The sequence below is a fragment of the Glandiceps talaboti genome, chromosome 2 (assembly GCF_964340395.1).
Source record: "Glandiceps talaboti chromosome 2, keGlaTala1.1, whole genome shotgun sequence".
Lineage (NCBI taxonomy): Eukaryota > Metazoa > Hemichordata > Enteropneusta > Spengelidae > Glandiceps > Glandiceps talaboti.
The window spans coordinates 17,666,764-17,686,280 of NC_135550.1; the positions used below are offsets into that span (position 1 = coordinate 17,666,764).

At 35.6% G+C, this 19,517-nt stretch overlaps 1 protein-coding gene across 1 annotated transcript in view; it reads left to right on the top strand.

Annotated features, from left to right (window-relative positions):
* Positions 1-19,039, top strand: part of LOC144450191 (protein dispatched homolog 1-like) — a 58,851-nt gene extending 39,812 nt beyond the window's left edge. Inside the window, exons 3-4 of the mRNA XM_078140775.1 lie at positions 11,411-11,732; positions 15,760-19,039. Coding sequence (XP_077996901.1) covers positions 11,411-11,732; positions 15,760-18,686 — 3,249 coding nt within the window. The 3' untranslated portion in view covers positions 18,687-19,039. The remainder of the gene's footprint in view (positions 1-11,410; positions 11,733-15,759) is intronic.
* Positions 19,040-19,517: the final 478 nt, after the last annotated feature.

The window sequence follows — 19,517 nt, forward strand, 5'->3', positions numbered from 1 at the left end:
TATTCATAGGATTTTCACTGAAAGGATCGCTACTGGTGTTCCGATTTGACAAGGGTAGTTTTGCATGTCTCATTTGAGATAGTCTAGTTCCTGACGACCGTGTTCCAATTTTACACTAAGTTATCTTCATTCGGTTGTCAGGAACTAGACTACATTTGAGACAGACTACGTTTTAAATACAATATCCCGGTATTGATAGAGTAATAATCAGAATGACACGAAATCTATATTAAACAGTAGAGAATTGTACTCAGATAAGAATTTAACTAACTGTAGGTTATAGCTATTTGAAAAGCTGTGAGATGTCCAGATAGCGTAAGGTTTCCTGAGGTGAAGGCAAAAATAGAACAACAAACCTTGTGTGATTGAGATCTCCAGATGCCACAGTTATGTTAGAACATAAAAATAGATTTGACCGAAAACTTTGATTAGGATGTAGGACTAACAAAGCTGTTTAGTATGCTGAGCCATAGTAAAAGATGGGAGATTGTAAATTATAATTAATAGTGACTTTGACAAAAGATTTACCTACAACATCGGCAATTGAGGTTTTGGTGTACAAAAGTGGGCATACACAAACTTAGACTGTAAGATAGATACATGTACACATACATGTCATGTTGTTCAGCCCCATCAAGCTGGCTCAAATGTCTGTATCGTACGGACTAACACAAACTAAAACTATTGCTGCAGACATGGTGATATAAGCCATTTGTTTACATGTAATTGGTTTACTTATACCCACTGTAGGGTGCTTGCTGTTTCTGATAACTTTCAAGATTGTGGATCTAGGGTACCTCACACCCAACTCTGTCAAGGGCACGTCCATCCAAAGATACTAAAGCTAGGAATGAGCAAAATCAATTGTGATACTGTACAGACAATCTTACATTAGCAAGGTCCAATAAACATATTAATTCCATCAGAATAGGTTTGGACCCTAGAGCAGTTGGTACCATTCATGAACAATTATATAACAATTATCTAACAAGATGAGCAATTAGTGAATATTCAGCTAGTGTAAGAGCTAGAGTACACATATCAATACATTGTGCAAGTAACCAACATAAACACTCAGATACAGTCTAGCATTGTGTGTGCAGTATGGTGTAGTGATAGATTAATTGTGTCATGATTACCATATGGTTTATGATATCTACCATGTACACTTTACAACGATAAAGCTGTATAATATAGTAGTAGTAGAGTTCACAATGTATTTGTATGGTACGCCTAAATATCATGATAAGAAAATTGCCTTTAAGTTATTTAAAAAAATTCAGCATAGATTCTATATCAACTGATGAGAGATATTTAAAATACAGAGAACAAAAAGAGTTAGATCCAAGTTAAAAGTATTTCACTGCATTTGTAAGGTAGTATAGTCCCATCATCAGTTTGCACTATTAGGGAAATCTTTTGGGTAATACCCAATTACGTTGAAGATCACCAAGTACAGAATTTTGAGATACCCTAAAATGTAGGTAGGAGGACTGGGTCCAATAGTTACAGAAGCACATCAAAGCTGAGTTCATACTTTTCTTGGGGGTATGTTTTGCTGCATATTTCAAGATATCTGTAATATTCTGCTTAGTAAATCATCATGTAGTATTGATTGAATTCAAACCTCAGGTAAAATAGCTATTTTTTGGCCTGTTTGTCAAGCATTTTGTGTACGCCTTCTGTACTATTTATGTATTTAGTGACTTACTGTTTGTTAAATCTGAGATGGCAAGCTTTTCAAAAGCTATAATTTTATTAAAGTTATTAGTATTTATTAATAACTGATTTGATGACAATTAAATTGCTAAGGAAACTCCTCATGTAGCACCAACTGTGCTATTAAAATTATACAATTTCAGAAGATGCCATTGAGGTCATAGCATGTAGACTTCAAGAGCTATCGCTAACTACACTAGCTATGCCATAGTACCCAAGCCTTGATATTTTTAAGAAGCGCATCAAGACATCTGTTTAGCAGAGCCTACTGATATCTCTATATACCCACACTTCTGTAAAGCGCCATTGAACATTGCTACGTAGTGGAGTTTGGCGCTATATAAATCTCTTTGATTGATTGATTGATTGATACACCCCCATACCAGTATTCAACACTAGATGGCGCTGTATTTTCCACTTCCGGTTTGCATTGTACAATGGGCAATTCCAATCTCATCCTAACAGACCTTTGAATTTTTTTGAATTTTCACTTGTCTTCAAGTCTACTCTGACTCCTATTTCCAGCTGGTCTTGAATGGCATTCTGCCATAGACTGTGATTGGTTGAATACATAATCAGACATATTTAAATTGCACAATCAGCATATATGTAAATGTGACCTGTCAACCCATGCACATCAAATGCTATTCAAATTTATGCTAAATTTGATGTTTTGCACACGTTATTGGTATGACGAGGAGTGGTTTGATACCAACTTGAAATAGGAATCATAGTAGACTTGAAGATGAATGAAAATTCAAAAAATGTAAATGTCAGTTAGGATAGCAGAATAATGTAGTAGCGATAGTTCTTGAAGTCTGCAGGCAGGCTAGCGAAATCATGTATCATAAATTAACAGGTACTAGAAACCAAGAAATCAAGTTTTTATCAAGTGAAAAAAATGTAATTACTCAGTATATGCCAATGTAAACAATTATGAGAAGAAAGAAGCGACAGGAAATTCCTACAGGTGTATAGACAACTAGAACAGATTTAGAATGGTATCTGTTCAGTCGTCTGCCTTGGTTGATGTTGTCATGGTAACTGTAAACAAGGTGAAAGTCATATGATCTGCTCGCAGATAAGATATTTTAGGAATAAAATGTATTTTTGGTTGGCCGAGAATCTATGTACATGTACATGTAGATGGGGATTTTAAATTTTGGTTTTTCCATCACCACAATTTAAAATGCATATAGGGGAAAATTTGCAGCCTCAGTAGTCATATTTTCTGATATTTTGAGAAATGGTAAGATTTATTAAAACAAGCATTTATTATCATGTCATCTACAGTATGGTTACACCTTCAGTGTCAGTTTCTGTCAAATTCAATGCTGTTTTTACAAGACTTAATAAAAAACTAAGAAAGAGAATACCACTGCAGCTATTGCAGTTTCAATTTCAACTATCGTTTGGTTTACAGACAGCTGTTACCCTCCAAACACCCTTCCCCTTCTCCCACACACACCACCACCACCTCCACCACCAATAACAACAACAACAACAACAACAACAACATATTATCTTCCCCGAATATCAAGGTTTGGTACATGGTAGATTATTACCAATAAATCTCTACAACAACCAAACAAACTCCACCATAATCATCCTTGGCCTCAAACATGTACACTATTCTTGATATTATATTGTGTTATTAAACTCTTTAAATTTCCCCAACCTGAAGTATGTAAGGGTCTTGAAATTGACATAGTACACGTAAAAGTGCTCAACGCTCACTTTGTCAAGAATGGCCAAGTAAGCATCAAACTTCATGTGGAAGTGCTCAGCACTCACTTTTCACACTCACTCCTTCCACACATATACCCTCAGCCTACCCTTCTCAACCTTGTAATGGCTGTTAGTTGTAGGCCTTTTACACACAGATAATATAATCCATTAATCTTTTAGCTATGATGTATGATACAGCATATGAATAATACACAATGTTGTGAAATATTGTGGCAACGTTAAAACTTAGTTTGAGTGTACAGTTGGCAGTGTGAGTAAGATGAGCTAGCAGTCAATTAATGGCTCCATTGAACAGTAGTCACAGTTGTCAGATTATGTTTCCCATGATAACCCTTCAATATAGTCAGTAACTAGGTATTCAAAAATCTATCTCCCATTTCTAGATTGTTTAGGATATAAAACACAGCTGTGGATATCTACTAATCTTTATTGTAAAAAGTTATTCACTATGTTTAAAATACCTACATCCACATCTAGGATTGCGATGTGTGTATGTATGTATGTATGTATGTATGTGTGTGTGTGTGTGTGTGTGTGTGTGTGTGTGTGTGTGTGTGTGTGTACAACTATTACAGTCATAGTACGAGACAGTCTCTTAAAGTACGCAGATGGTTTCGATCAGATTTAGTACTTGGGATATCAGTAGTGGCAATTTTCCTGTGGGACTTCTGAGTTGAATTATCAACATGCAGATAGTCAGTGAAGTGATGTCGTCAAATCATGCCAAATTTATAGCTGGGCTTTGATAACTTTGCTGCAAATAAAATGAGTCACCGTTGAACAATTGACTAGTTATACTACACCGAATGTTAAAGCGTTTAGTGCTCAGAGAGTCATCATGAAAATGTTGCCATGGTGACTGCATGTATGTAACTTACAATAACTGATTGAAAAGGTGTATAAAATATGTGATGAGTTGATGGAAACATAAGGATGTTGGTGAGATTGCTACATTTATCATCATGCAGTGCTGTTGCCATAGCAACGCAGCATAATATCACAATGCAGTTGATAGAGTATCTGTCCTTGTCTATACACAGGGTTATTCATGCCCTCATAAAGTTTCAAAACTTGAGATTTAACAGAGCAGAAACATGCTAAAAAGCTGTTTAACACAGCATAGTGCTCAGAAATAAAGACAATAGGAAAAATGTGTCTGACTTCTGTACAGTGAATATACCATCTCAGATCTTATCTCCAAGCCATCTCCTTACACATTGTATGGCCATATGAATGTGTATGTGAAACATGTTGAAACAGATATTGGTAAAAGAATACTACTACCGAGTAGGTAAAAAGAAAGTACCGATGTGAATTGATCATCATCATCTTGATATAAGCTATTTTCTGACTCCCCATTTACCCATCGCTATATTTATTTGGGGTAAAATAAACTGATTGTATGACAAAAAGATTAGCTCAGAGTTTTGGACTAGCACACAGTTCCTGAATTGCAGAGAGCTTAAATTGGCAGATTGCCTCATCTGTGATAGAGTAGTAGATCAGTTAATTGTTGTCAAGGGGTATAGATCAGTGTGGTATGAGTAGAGTATCTAGACCCAAAATAAACATCAATGCCAGAGAAGGGTATTAATGGGGAGATCGCACAGTTGTTTAATTACTATCTGTAAAAACTAAATAAAGAGTCATCTTCATTTAAAAGTACTATTTGTTGTCTATCTGTGCTTGTTCCCACGGGCACTGTATATAGCTCATAGATGAGTGTGTGGAGGAGTTGATGTACATCAAATAGAGATTAACTTTATGGGAACTTTCCACCAGGGAGAAAGTTTATGATAATGTCTGACAACACATCACTTTAAAGTGCCTACAGATTGTGCATCAATCACTGTGACAGTATTAGTTAAAAGATATTTGATAGATATACTGTTAGATGTGCTCATTATTACAACTATTTAGTGCCCCCTCCAAGTAAAGCATTTCAGCCTCGTTCATATAAGTTGTACTAAGTTGCTACCAGCTTCAGTATATGTATCTATGACTGAGATAATCCCTTTTTGGGTGTTTATACAGTATTCTACAGAATATACAGATGTTGTGAATTACATTGTACATTGTACATGTAGCTGAAAGATGTTACAGTCTTAAATACATATTGTGTAGCACATTTTATCACATAAAATATGTGCAAATCTTCACGTGTGACGTCAAACATCGCAGATCAAAAACCTATAATATCATCCCTGTTCTACCAAACTATTTTTTTTCTCTCAACTGTTTGAGTGTTCCTGCTAATCATACGCTATGATCAAATTATCGTGATAATAATTATGTGCTTTCAAAACGTAAATACACACATTACATTACATATATCATTGGGTGGCATGAATCTGATAAGAAGAGGTGCTTTTATTTTTATTTGATAAAATCATGAAGATTATCGATGTAGCAGCCGGCAAGCTTACTTCCGATTTTCTGTCGAGTTCAGACCTCTGAACTTACATGTACATATCCCGAGCAAATATGATTAAAATGACGGAACAAAGTCGCATTTAGACAAATTTTACTCACGTTTTTAAATTTGATATTACATGTACATCGCAAGGATATAACCGATAATTTTTGGTTGAGAAACAACAACACACTGTGTGTACGTAAGCTTGACTTCGCAACAGGTCACACGATTACGTAATTTGCATAGTCATCGGATGCCATGTTTTAATACGTGATGAAGAACAAATTGCAATGAAATGATGCAGTATCTGAAAATTTGATTCAAAACTGTTGAAAAAATATGTGGAAATACTTAATTATGTGATAAATATATAATTCCACGAAATCAATGTTAGTTTTACATCATAATGTTCCTCGCCTCGTATGATTCCCAAGATTACTAATTCTCGCCTACCGGCTCAGATTTGTATTAGTCTGCATAATCATACTCGGAGCATTATGGCGTAAAACTAACATTGATTTTGTGGGAATATATATAAATATACAAGCAGGAAGCTCTTGTGTGCTCAAATCGTGCCATTTTTAATTTTAGAATTTTAGAAAATGTCACATTTGAATCGTACATGTCTCTGCTTAGCTTGCATTCAGTGTGAGTTCATATCAAATTATGGATAGTTGTCATCAGTGATTTCAAAATGATTGCACTTATCACACATAATTCATTAGTTGTTGTGATGTGATATTCTCAAAGTGCTGAATTTAATAGTGTGGTACACTATAAACTAACACAATGACAATTTTTATCACTGCATAAACATATGTATAATGTTCTCTTTGAAAGAGATGTCGTGTGTGATGTGCCAACATCTGTTGAGGAAACTCATTCATCCCATGTCCCTGATTTGTACCTCATAGTACATTTGTATGCATGGTTGTAATTGTGGTACATGATCTAGTGTGTGTGTGTGTGTGTGTGTGTGTGTGTGTGTGTGTGTGTGTGTGTGTGTGTGTGTGTGTGTGTGTATGTCTGTCTGTCTGTCTGTCTCTGTTTGTCTGTCTGTCTGTCTGTCTGTCTGTCTGTCTGTCTCTGTGTATTTGTGTTTGTGTGTCTGTCAGACTGTCTGTCTGTCTGTCTGTGTGTGTGAGTGAGTGTGTCTGTGTGTGTATGTATGTCTGTCTGTGTGTCTGTCTGTCTGTGTGTGTGTGTGTGTGTGTGTGTGTAAACATTGTATGTGTGTTTGAGTTATATCATAGGTATTTCATATAACAATATGATTGACTAATGACAAGTTGCAGCAGTAGAAATTGAAGAGATGTTTGCATGGTTTATTACAAATGCCCAGAATAACTGTCTTGATTTAGTGTTTCACAGTTCTGATAGTATAGATTTATGTCAATGTTAAACCTTTCGAACCATCAAGATAATCAATCGTCTAACATTTCATATTCCTGAGGGTGTTAAATCTGAACAGTGCCTTTCAAACTACTGAAATGAACATGTCGGTAGTTCTGAGGGCTCCAATTTTTTAAGTGGTGGTGGGGATGATATGCTGGGTGATAACGTCCTATTTCACAGTTCTTGGGAATTTCAAATCAAGGAATATTTTTCGAACTGTCAATTTATCAAAAACAATTAGTATATTGTTTCATTAACTAATTTACTTCTGAATGAGCAAACACGGTATATTTAAGTTTAAGGCAGAAATACTTAAAAGTTAAATGCTCCTCTCATAGATGAAAGTAGAATGGATAAGTTCAAAGTAGGCCAAGTGCCACATCACTGTACCTACACATTTATCCATAAAATAGATATTATGTGATCTATAAGTATAATCAAATCCATAAAAAAATAGTATTCACTGACAGACTAAATTGATGATATAAAGTAGGTATATACATGTACTGAAAGTGAATGCACAGATAAAAAGCTGTTTTGCACATGCATATAAATGTACATACACACACATACATATCTCCCCACACATACATGATACATATCACGGTATGTATGTAAGTATACATACGTGCGTACATATGTACGTACATGCGGTACGTACATGCATAATATACATTGTTCTTTATGGTTTTGTATCGATGAAGGCTCACACCCCATTGGATTTTTTTGTTTGTGGTGTCACATGGAAATTTATATTCAAGAAGACAACAGAATAAAGAGTCAGAAAAATGTCAAAGTCACTTTGTGTAGAAATAGAATATGTGAGAAAAATGTGTATTGATTTCACAATACAAGTACTGTATGTAACTGGCTTCTTGTATTACCAAACTATATCACCCGAGCTTTTCAAATTTCAAGTTATTTTCCTCTAATCAATTTTTTTTTTATGTTATAGACTTGTTTTTTTCCAAAAGTTGAAGTTTTATAGAATTATGTCTGAAAGACCTTTCTTATCTCACATTTTATTCAATTGGAATAGGCTTTAAATGCTGATCCCATAATTGCTTTTTAACTCAAAAAAAGGTGCCAGTCTAGATTGTACATAGATTGGAGACCATTTTAGTACATGATGAAAAGATTGAAAAGAGAGTGTGGTACTGTAATATGATTATGAGTTTTAAAGTTGAAGACTGATTCAAAGAATTTCTGCAGGGGGAAAAAGTGTAATCATGAAATGCCATCCACAGATCTGTGAATGTAAACCCTAGAGTTGCAATTTTAGACACTTTTGATAAAGAGATTGCTCCTCTATTCAGCAAAAGAAGATTGAGTATGTATTATAAAAAACAGTTGGAAAGACGATGCAGATGTCTAGATCAAAAGAAACTGATGGAGATGTCTTCTTGCTAGTTGCCATGGTGATGGAGACGAAGCGATATGATTGGCAACAACTGAGTGTGTGTAATCATCTTTGGAGCATGGAGCACTATTGATCAGAGTTGTTGTCTTTCACTTATTTCCTCCTGGTCCACACGTTCAATACAAACAGATTTCACATTCTGAAAATTGGAAATCATTTGGCATTTAGATCAATGTTTATGTAGATATGGGTGAATGACTGTAATCTGATCAGAATTAGTCTACATGATGTGAGAATGTGCACGTAGGTACACAAACTACGGTCACCCGGTCACACAAATACTTTATTATATTGGCAGATCTCACTTGGTTATCTTAACTAGACTACTGACAAGGGAGAACAGAAAGATAAAAGAAGAAAATTATGGGTATTGATGTAACTAGCAAGCCTTGGCTAGCATATACAATGTAATACGGTGTACTGTTTATCGTGTCAGGAAATGATTAGTACATCATATAGTATGGACGCTGAAGTGATATTGTAATAATATCACAAATTGTAGAATGTCCCCACCAGGGAATTCAAACATATCAATGTATTTGGAAGGATTTATTATTCAATTTAAATATGTCCTGTCAATCATGTAAGCAGACAAGCTGAGCTTGTTCAGCTGTCAATTTCATTCTGAGTTGCAAAAACATCATCTTTCACCATAACTGAATATGTTGCCAGTCTATACTTTTGCAGCTTTTTTTTTGGTCGTATTTTTCTTCAAATTTTGCAGATTTTTTAAATACTCTTTTTCATCATTTTTATTTTAAATGTATTAATCTCAATTCATGAGTCTGTTATCTTAATACTATCACAGACAATTTGATGTGATGTTTTCAAAATTGATGCATGTATAATATGAGATTAAATTTTACCAAAAAGGTGTAGGGAGTTTCTGAGTTGTTGTGACAGGGAATTGAAGTAACAGTACAGACTGACGTATGTGTATGTGTGGTGAAAGATGAGAAACTATATCAATTTCATGTAGTGTTCTAATCTGCTATGTGATAGTTACCATTCAATTACTCTGTGTCTATTTCTATGCCTCCATACCCAAGTCATCATGATGTGTCATCTCTGTAATGTTATAATTGCAATCAAATTACACAGAGAATGAAAATTGTACTATAACCGCATTTACTGAGGTTTTAGTATACAATATTGTTACTTGGGTCATTTAGAACTTGATATTACAGTCAGGGAAATCTAGCACTAAACATGGAACAGATTTAAATTGAATGCCTCTTGTAAAGATGCAGAGAGCGTTGAACCAGATGTAAACTGAATGCCTCTTGTAAAGAAGCAGAGAGCATTGAACCAGATGTAAACTGAATGCCTCTTGTAATGAAGCAGAGAGCATTGAACCATATGTAAACTGAATGCCTCTTGTAAAGAAGCAGAGAGCATTGAACCAGATGTAAACTGAATGCCTCTTGTAAAGAAGCAGAGAGCATTGAACCAGATGTAAACTGAATGCCTCTTGTAAAGAAGCAGAGAGCATTGCACCAGATGTAAACTGAATGCCTCTTGTAAAGATGCAGAGAGCATTTAACTAGATGTAAACTGAATGCCTCTTGTAAAGAAGCAGAGAGCATTGAACCAGATGTAAACTGAATGCCTCTTGTAAAGATGCAGAGAGCATTGAACTAGATGTAAACTGAATGCCTCTTGTAATGAAGCAGAGAGCATTGAACCATATGTAAACTGAATGCCTCTTGTTAAGAAGCAGAGAGCATTGAACCAGATGTAAACTGAATGCCTACTGTAATGACAGTACACTTTTGATTTGCTCCAACTCATTAAAATTAAAAGCTACATTAACAAGCTTGTACAAAACATGCACTTTTTATGATCAAATTATATGATATTTGAAGTATTAATTCTTAACATATTGTCTAATTACAAAAGTAATTAATTATGCAAATTATTCAAAACCTATACATCAGCAAGGTTTATAAGACATAAGACACTTTGGTCTATGTGAGGTTTGAACTACATGTATGCATTCTGAAGATATTGCCTTATTACAAAAGAAAAAAGAATTAATTATGCAATTCCATTTAAATCCAAAGCTACACCAACAATCTTTGAATGTCATATGCTTTGTTATCATCAATATAGACACAAATTATATGAGATATAAAGTATGTATTCATAAGATATTGGCTAATTACTAAAAATCATGAATTATGCAAATTACTCATTAATGCTACATGTACATTAACAGGATGGGTGTGTGTTGTTATTGGTGATATATACACTGGGGATATTTGAAAAATGCATTCCAAAGATGTTGTCTAATACCTAATATCATTAGTTATACAAATGCCTCATTTATATTTAATTAGATGTTTACCTTTTCTCATAAGGAAGATGTGTACCAAGTTTCATTTAAATTAATCCAGCCCTCTTAGAGAAATTGATCTAACACATGCAGACACACAGACATAGGGATGGTGTGTGTGTGTGTGTGTGTGTGTGTGTGTGTGTGTGTGTGGATCTGTCTGTCTGTCTGTCTGTCTGTGTCACCATTTCTCAGCAATCATACAAAACTTATGTGATGTTAAAACATGAAATACTTCTCTAGAACCATAAGTTTAACAAATGTTTTTTATTTCCTGGAGTGGGTTCCCTTTAAAGATTTATATAATGCAATTTGACTAAATATAAATGCTAGGCCATGAATTAGTCTAAATTGTTTGATTGTTGTTTCTTGATAGGGTTTTGAACCACGTGGAACTGAAATCAGCAATCGTGTCAATACTTGGAAAAATCTGGCTAAAGCTACTGGTTCTGGAGAGCTTAGTTTGCTATCAACTCTACCACGTCAATATGCAGACGAACAAAGTCAAGGAGATTCCAATAGTTTGGTAACAACATTGATACCTACTGAGCTGTACAGTACTAGTAAGGGGAAAGTTTCCTCTAATGTGACTGAGAGATTGTCTAATAGCAGTGAGGAGTACTTTGATGATCCCTATTCAAAGAATGATTGTGTAGAATCGAATCAAAGTCTTTCATTCATGCACTGTTTTCAACCAAGTAAGTATTTTATTTCAAACAGAATCTAGATTTTCCTTTAACTGTTTGCATGGATACCTTTGTTTTCTAGCAACACACACTAAACAAACCAAATGCTGTAAATAATAAGATTCATGGCTTGTACAGAGAATGCTTTGATACTGTCCAGTCTGTTGATAGGTACTGGCTCAGATACAGTGTGCTATGAAAGTGAATGTACAGAGAATGCCATGATGCTGCCCAGTCTGTTTACAGGTGCTGGCTATGAGATAGGGTGAAATGAAAGTGAATGTATAGAGAATGCCATGATGCTGCCCAGTCTGTTTACAGGTGCTGGCTATGAGATAGGGTGAAATGAAAGTGAATGTATAGAGAATGCCATGATGCTGTCCAGTCTGTTGATAGATACTGGCTATGAGATAGGGTGAAATGAAAGTGAATGTACAGAGAATGCCATGATGCTGTCCAGTCTGTTGATAGATACTGGCTATGAGATAGGGTGAAATGAAAGTGAATGTACAGAGAATGCCATGATGCTGCCCAGTCTGTTTACAGGTGCTGGCTATGAGATCGGGTGAAATGAAAGTGAATGTATAGAGAATGCCACAATGCTGTCCAGTCTGTTGATAGATACTGGCTATGAGATAGGGTGAAATGAAAGTGAATGTACAGAGAATGCCATGATGCTGCCCAGTCTGCTTACAGGTGCTGGCTATGAGATAGGGTGAAATGAAAGTGAATGTACAGAGAATGCCATGATGCTGCCCAGTCTGTTTGCAGGAGCTGGCTCAGACTTAGGGTGTTATGAAAGTGATTATGAAAGTGAATGTTCAAAGAATGCCATGATGTTGCCCAGACTGTTGATAGGTACTGGCTCAGAAATAGGGTGTTATGAAAGTGGATATCAGATCCAAACTGATGTTAACAAATTTGTAGTAAAAATTTCAATATGAAAACAAAAATTAAAAAAAACACCACTGACAGACAAAATCATTTCATGCTTTCATCAGAATGGAAGTGTACAACTTTGTTCTTGCGAAAAGTCTATGATTTTTGAAAGAATTGAGAATATTTTACCATGTTAGACAGTTGGAACATGTGAAGAAGGGTGTATACCGAAAATGTGAGTTGTAAGAGAATTCAGAAGTTTGATCAAATTAGAGACACTGATTCTTCTAAATCTGGGTTTTATGGCTTGATGTTTTTACTTCCTTAAAGTAATCAATGTTAATCTAGGAGCTAAGCCTACCTAATACCATCCATAGGAAGTAGAGACTTTATGTAGTCTCAGTAATTTGTGTCTTCATTGATTTGCTTGTATCTCACTAAGGTTCCTAAAGAAACTGTCTGAGAAAGTGGCGCGCCATCCCATTCCATCATAATTTCCTTCGCAATCATGATTGAAAGCCAGCAATACAAATGTCCTTCATTGTTCAAATGTTATGGCTGTAGAATAATTAAAAAAATGTATGCAAATATTTACATTAAAATAATTAAAAATGAAATTAATTAGATAAATTAATTAAAACATGCACTAGCAGCACCTGGGACTTTTTTCATCAAATAACCAAAGAGTATATTCATTAAAAAATGGCCAGTTTTTTTTATAAAAAGACAGTATATCTGTTACTTCGTGGTCAATATTATCTGTATATGATGAAGTGGCATATTTAAATCATGAGCAAAAGCTCGGTTTTGAAGTAGACGCAGCATTCCAGGCAACCTTCAAGCGAGTGCTTTGAAAGTTGTTTTCAATCCAAAAACTGATTTCAAATACTAGCCTAGGAACAATTTATGCATGATTTAATGATGTTCTAAATATATCTGCAAAAAAAACTGTTTCTCAATATACATGATGTGTGCAAGGCATGATTCACTTTTGATTGCCATGAAACTGATTGTCTTTAATAAGAGTTTGACATTATAAAGCACGATTTAGATCAAACGTATACTTGGGTTTTGGAATTAGTATTCCCTACCTGTACTCTTTGCGTGGTTTTATTTGATTTTGTGACAGCAGTCCAATTTTAAATACTGTTAACTTTCTTTATCAACTTGAATACCCACAGGTGCAAAAGAATAAATCCTCACAGAGTGCAATACATCAAAAAGGGAAAACACTTTAATGACATTGAATCTGTACAGATTAAGTGTGATTTGACAGCTTATCTTGTGATAACTGTTCCATCTAATACTGATGGATTTAGAAGAATCCAGCTAAGCCCGTCAGAGAGTGATTACTGACCAAACCAATCAGTGCCCTACAATGTTGTCCTCTGCAATCTGATTTCACCTCTCATATCAAAAGTGGGCACACACACATTTAACATTTAATTTTATTAGCACAACTGAATTGAGGTTCAGTAGTGCTTTAGGCATTGAGAAATGTGTGTGTGTGTGTGTGTGTGTGTGTGTGTGTGTGTGTGTGTGTGTGTGTGTGTGTGTGTGTGTTTGTACAGTGTCAATGCATGATGAAATGTGTGTGAGGGTGTTATATGTTTGGGTCTATCTTAGTGGGGATTTCACTGAAGGATGTCTAATGTGAAGATTGTTCAAACCAATACTGATAATAGCCATGATCACACCATAGCGCTTACATGGTATTTGGCAAAATTTAAACTCCACCACCTGTTGGGCAGATTCTTCAGAAATTTTGATGGGAATGTTTGATGTGTCCAGATAAAGAACTATTGAAGACAATATAGCCTGATCTTTTTATATTCAAGCTTTAAAAAAATGTGATTTCTTGTCAAAAAGCTAAAATTTCAAAGCTACATGGGTAATTTTTTTTAATTTGGTGGTGATGTTTCAGGGGGTGTTGATGAAAGGATTATACAATCATTAAGATGCCTATTATTTCTGAATTTTAGATAAAAATTAAAACTTTGAAACTACTTGGCAGATCTACCTACTAAAAGTGAATGCCTTCTCTATAAAATAACAGCTTAGATTTCAATATCAGTTGTGCACGACGACATTGGTGCTATTTTATAAAGCCGGTCAAATGTATTCTAATTCCAAAGATAAAAGAGTTAATAAAATAATTTCTCAGGTACGTCGAGAACGTAATAAATGAAAGCTTAATGGAATTCAGAATTGAATCATATTAGAAAACTTTTATTTCTAGTGGACCTGCCCAAAGGTCATTTTAGATTGAAGGTTGTGTGATAGAATCATCATTTTAAGGCTTGTACAGAAAAGCTGATTAATTTTTGCCATTTTTATACATGATTAATGTCATCTAACGTTGACTAGTATATAATGTATTAGTTTTATTTTGGTAGGAATATTGTACTTCGGTACATGTCAACATTTCTTGTATTTCAGGTACCTCCTACTGTGGTTTATAACCATCTGTGTTCACAAATCATTACAAGTTGTGTGTGTGTATGTGGGGGGGGGGGGGGGTATGTGGGGGGGGGGGGTACATTTCTAAAATTGAAAAACATTACAAAATATTTCGGTTTCACTTTTGTTAAGGATTAGATATACTTTCCACTACCATGAATGGCATTTGTGAGAACCTAGGAATCCAGATTTTAGTATCATGCTTCAAACAAACCTGCCATATTTACTTTGGTGCATGATTAGACACTATTAGGCCTAACAAAAATAATTGTTTGGTTCCGGTTACCAGACCCCCACCTAGCTTTTCACTGTCGACCCTAACATTTTTTTTACGTATTCGACAAAAAAATGATAAAATCGCAAAAAAATGGTGTGAAGTCTCACGAGAAATAGTGGATGCGGAAATTGACAATAATTTACAAAGACAAAATAAAACTGTTCTTCCAATCTGTAATGGCTGTACATCTGATAGGAAAAAATAAACAACACAGAAACCATTTGGAAAACAATGGAAAACCTGAACTAGACATTCACACAAAAAAAAAAAATATAATAAAAATAAATTAATAAAAAATCTACCTACTCCACCTATTCTAAAATTGAGCGTAATCGGAACCACACAATTTATTTACTTGGCCTTATAATGTACATTTAATGTCTAACAAATTCTTTTTTCTTCTTCTATATTTTGCCCACCAAGGTGACAACCTAGCAAGAGTTGTATTTGAGTCTGCCACTAGAAGGGGGAATCTTTTCAGTGTAGATGCCATCCATTCAATGTGTAACCTAGAAGTGACAAAGATCCGATCACACTCAACATTCCAATCATACTACATACCACCAAGCTGGTCTTTGGGAAATTACATCGCAGCCATGAATAATAGAAGTTCATGCATGGCAGTAACTGAAAATGATGTCAAGAGAGCCTTGGAAATTATCAAATCATGTCGTGGATTTTACCTCAACGGAACACTGCATGCAAACTGTTGGACGAATCTAGGCACAGCTAATTGTTTTATTCCTGATGTTTGTACCAAGTACAACGGTGTGTACAATGTCCTACATTATCTGACTGATATAAACTTTCTAAGTGTTGAACAACCGGATAATGAAATAGTACACTCTGCCATGATGTTTTTACCTCTACGTACTGGGTATCACATGAAGAAATTGTATGAAGACAAATTCTTTGATACCAATGCCATTTCTGATGGAGTCACTCAAATAGCAGCTGTGTATTTTGACATTAAATGGGATCTTTTCAATGACTATTTGAAATCGGACTCCATATTTCCAGTAATAGCAGCCTGTGTGATATTAGTACTAATCTGGCTGTATACTAGTTCACTATTCATCACTCTAATGACAATCCTATCTATGGTATTTTCTCTACTTCTAGCTTACTTCATTTACACAGTTGTATTTCGAATTTCTTTCTTTCCGTTTATGAACCTGTGTGCTGTTATTATACTGATTGGCATTGGCGCTGATGATGCCTTTGTCTTCTGTGACATTTGGAGACACACCAAACATGACAGACCCCAAGCAGAGCGACAAACCATTGTAGAGGAATCTCTTCAGCATGGAGGCATCACCATGTTTGTAACTAGTTTTACCACTGCTGCGGCTTTCTTTGCCAATATCGTCAGCCCTATCACCTCTGTAGGCTGCTTTAGTATTTATGCAGGTACATCCATTCTATGTAATTTTATACTTACAATAACATGGCTACCAGCTGTGGTCTCTTTTCATGACAGATATTTCCTTCATCTGTGCTGTCATGAAAAGAAAAAAAAATATACCTTAGGAAAATGTTTCTCATCATGTTTTCATAAATTCTATCTTTTATTTTCAGAATCAGCTAGGATATTTTTTGATAAGTTGCTTCCGTGTATTGTTATAAAATTGAGATTTCTGTGGCTACTGTTACTGTCAGCTTTGGCAGTAGGTGCTTTTGTAGTTGTTTATTTTGCACCAAAACTTCGCCTGCCTGCATCCAGTGAATTTCAAGTATTTACGTCGTCGCATTTATTAGAACGCTACGTGATAGAGTACAAGCAACAATTCTGGTTTGAGAAGAAAACAGATGAGCTTTATGCCAACATGCCAATTTTTGTGGTATTTGGTGTGGACGCTTTTGATGATGGAGATTACTTGGATCCTTACAATAAAGGAAATATAAAGTTTGATTCCACGTTTAGTATCAGTGAACCAGAGTCACAGCAATGGTTGTACAACTTCTGTCAGGATGTGAGGAATCAAACATTTTATTTAAATACACCAGGTGTCAATTACGGTTCCTGCTTTATAGAGACACTCAGGACGTGGATGAGTCGGCCATGCTTACTAGAAGAAGATGTTTGCTGTGAATACGCCGAGTTCCCATATAGCGTAGAGGTTTTCAATGAATGCATCAAGGTTGCTGTGATGGCACTTGATAAAATGCCTTACGTTTATTTTCATAGTCAGTCACCAGGCCTTCGATTTGACATGGATGATGTCATCAAGGTAGTAGTGCTAGAGTTTGATAGTATTTATCCCTTCACTCAAGCATATGAACCAATGAGTGATATGTGGTCAACTATAAATTCCTGGGTGACTCAGCGATTGAAAACAGCTCCTAATGGCCTGCAATCAGGCTGGTTTGTCAGTTACTTAGAATTCTATGATTTGCAGGATAGTTTATCAAGTGGAACTTTGATAGCATTGCTAGTCTCTGTCGCTATTGCATTTGCTGTCATGTTACTTACTACACGTAATATCTTGATCAGTATCTTTGCTTTGTTCAGTATACTGAGCACTATTCTAGTCACAGTGGCTTCCCTGGTGCTACTAGGCTGGGAACTCAATATTTTAGAATCTATTACCATTTCTGTAGCAGTAGGTCTTTCCATAGACTTCACTGTACACTATGGGGTGGCGTACACAGTCGCACCAGATGAAGACCGTGAATCACGTGTCGTATACTCACTGTCACGTATGGGATCGGCTATCATGATGGCTGCTGTAACCACATTTGTGGCAGGTGCATTAATGATGCCATCCACTTTATTATCGTACACACAACTTGGAACTTTTCTGATGTTAGTCATGGCATATAGCTGGCTCTTTTCCACATATTATTTTCAATCATTATGTCGCATCCTAGGACCACAAGGAAACTGTGGCAAAATCCCCTTGCCTTGGAGACTATGTAGCCATCAATGCTGCAGTGGCTGCAGGAACAGCAGCAGCAGCAATTTATGCTGCAAGACAGACCAGACAATGAACAGCAACATTATGAATACCAATAACTCAACTTCTTCCATTCCACTAGAGTCACATGAATTGCAACCTCTGACAACTGACGACACTTTAATAGAGTGTACTTCTCTATCTCAGACAGATTACAAAACACCGTCTAGCAATAACCCCAAAACCCTCATACATGTTAATGGGGGTTCACATCTTCTACAACAGTTTCACTTCATTCAACCCAGTAATTTAAGCTTTGCTGAAGTGTTCCTACAAGGGAATACATACATTACAAGAACTGTTGCTGGTTCTTCAAAAACTTCTGAACTAGATGTTTTACCAAATAGTTCCCCAGATGTGCCAGATATTTGGATAAAACGAGAAAGTTTGTAACGCCGAAAACATTTACAGTTGTGATGTTCATTAGATATTTTTGCAGGGAAAGGGGGAATGGAGACACACCAGTTGTTTTGAAAGTACACATACACAAAAAGACTTCACTGTCTGCAGTCCAAAGAATTAGTTTTATGTCTTCAAGCAGTAATGTGAAATTTCACCATATTTGGGCTGAGTTTACTTCTCCATCTTTTCCTTCCACACAGCATAAGTCAAAATATGTATATTTTGTGTTGTTTGTTTGTTTGTTTGTTTGTTTGTTTGTTTGAATTTTATCACACTTGAACTGAGGTTCACTAATGCTATAGGCATGGTGAAATGTCTGTCTCTCTGTGTGTAGGTGTGTGTGTGTGTGTGTGTGTGTGTCTGTCTGTCTGTCTGTCTGTCTGTCTGTCTGTCTGTTTGTGAATGACTTAAAGACTAAAACTGCAAGACTGATTGCCTTGGTATTTGGTGGGAACATTACAGTACTTAGGGTGTGTAGTAGATGGGATGTTGTTCAAATGAAAAGGATTGCTGTGTGATTTTGGTCAAAAAAATATATCAGATTTTGGTAAAAATAAAATAAAAATCTACTGGGCAGGTTGGTCTGAAATTTGTTGTGGGTGTTAGGGATGTGTACATGAAGAATTGTTGATGACATGATCCCATCAGTTATATGCAAAGTGACTTTTTGGTAAAAAATGTGTAATTCTGAAACTGGGGTATAAATCAAGTTTCCAAGACAGCATAATGTCCTACCAATCAAACGGTCTGAAAACAACATCAATCATTTCCCAAAGTCTACAGTTGTGCTACAAAGCTATTGGCACTGTATTTTTTGTATAT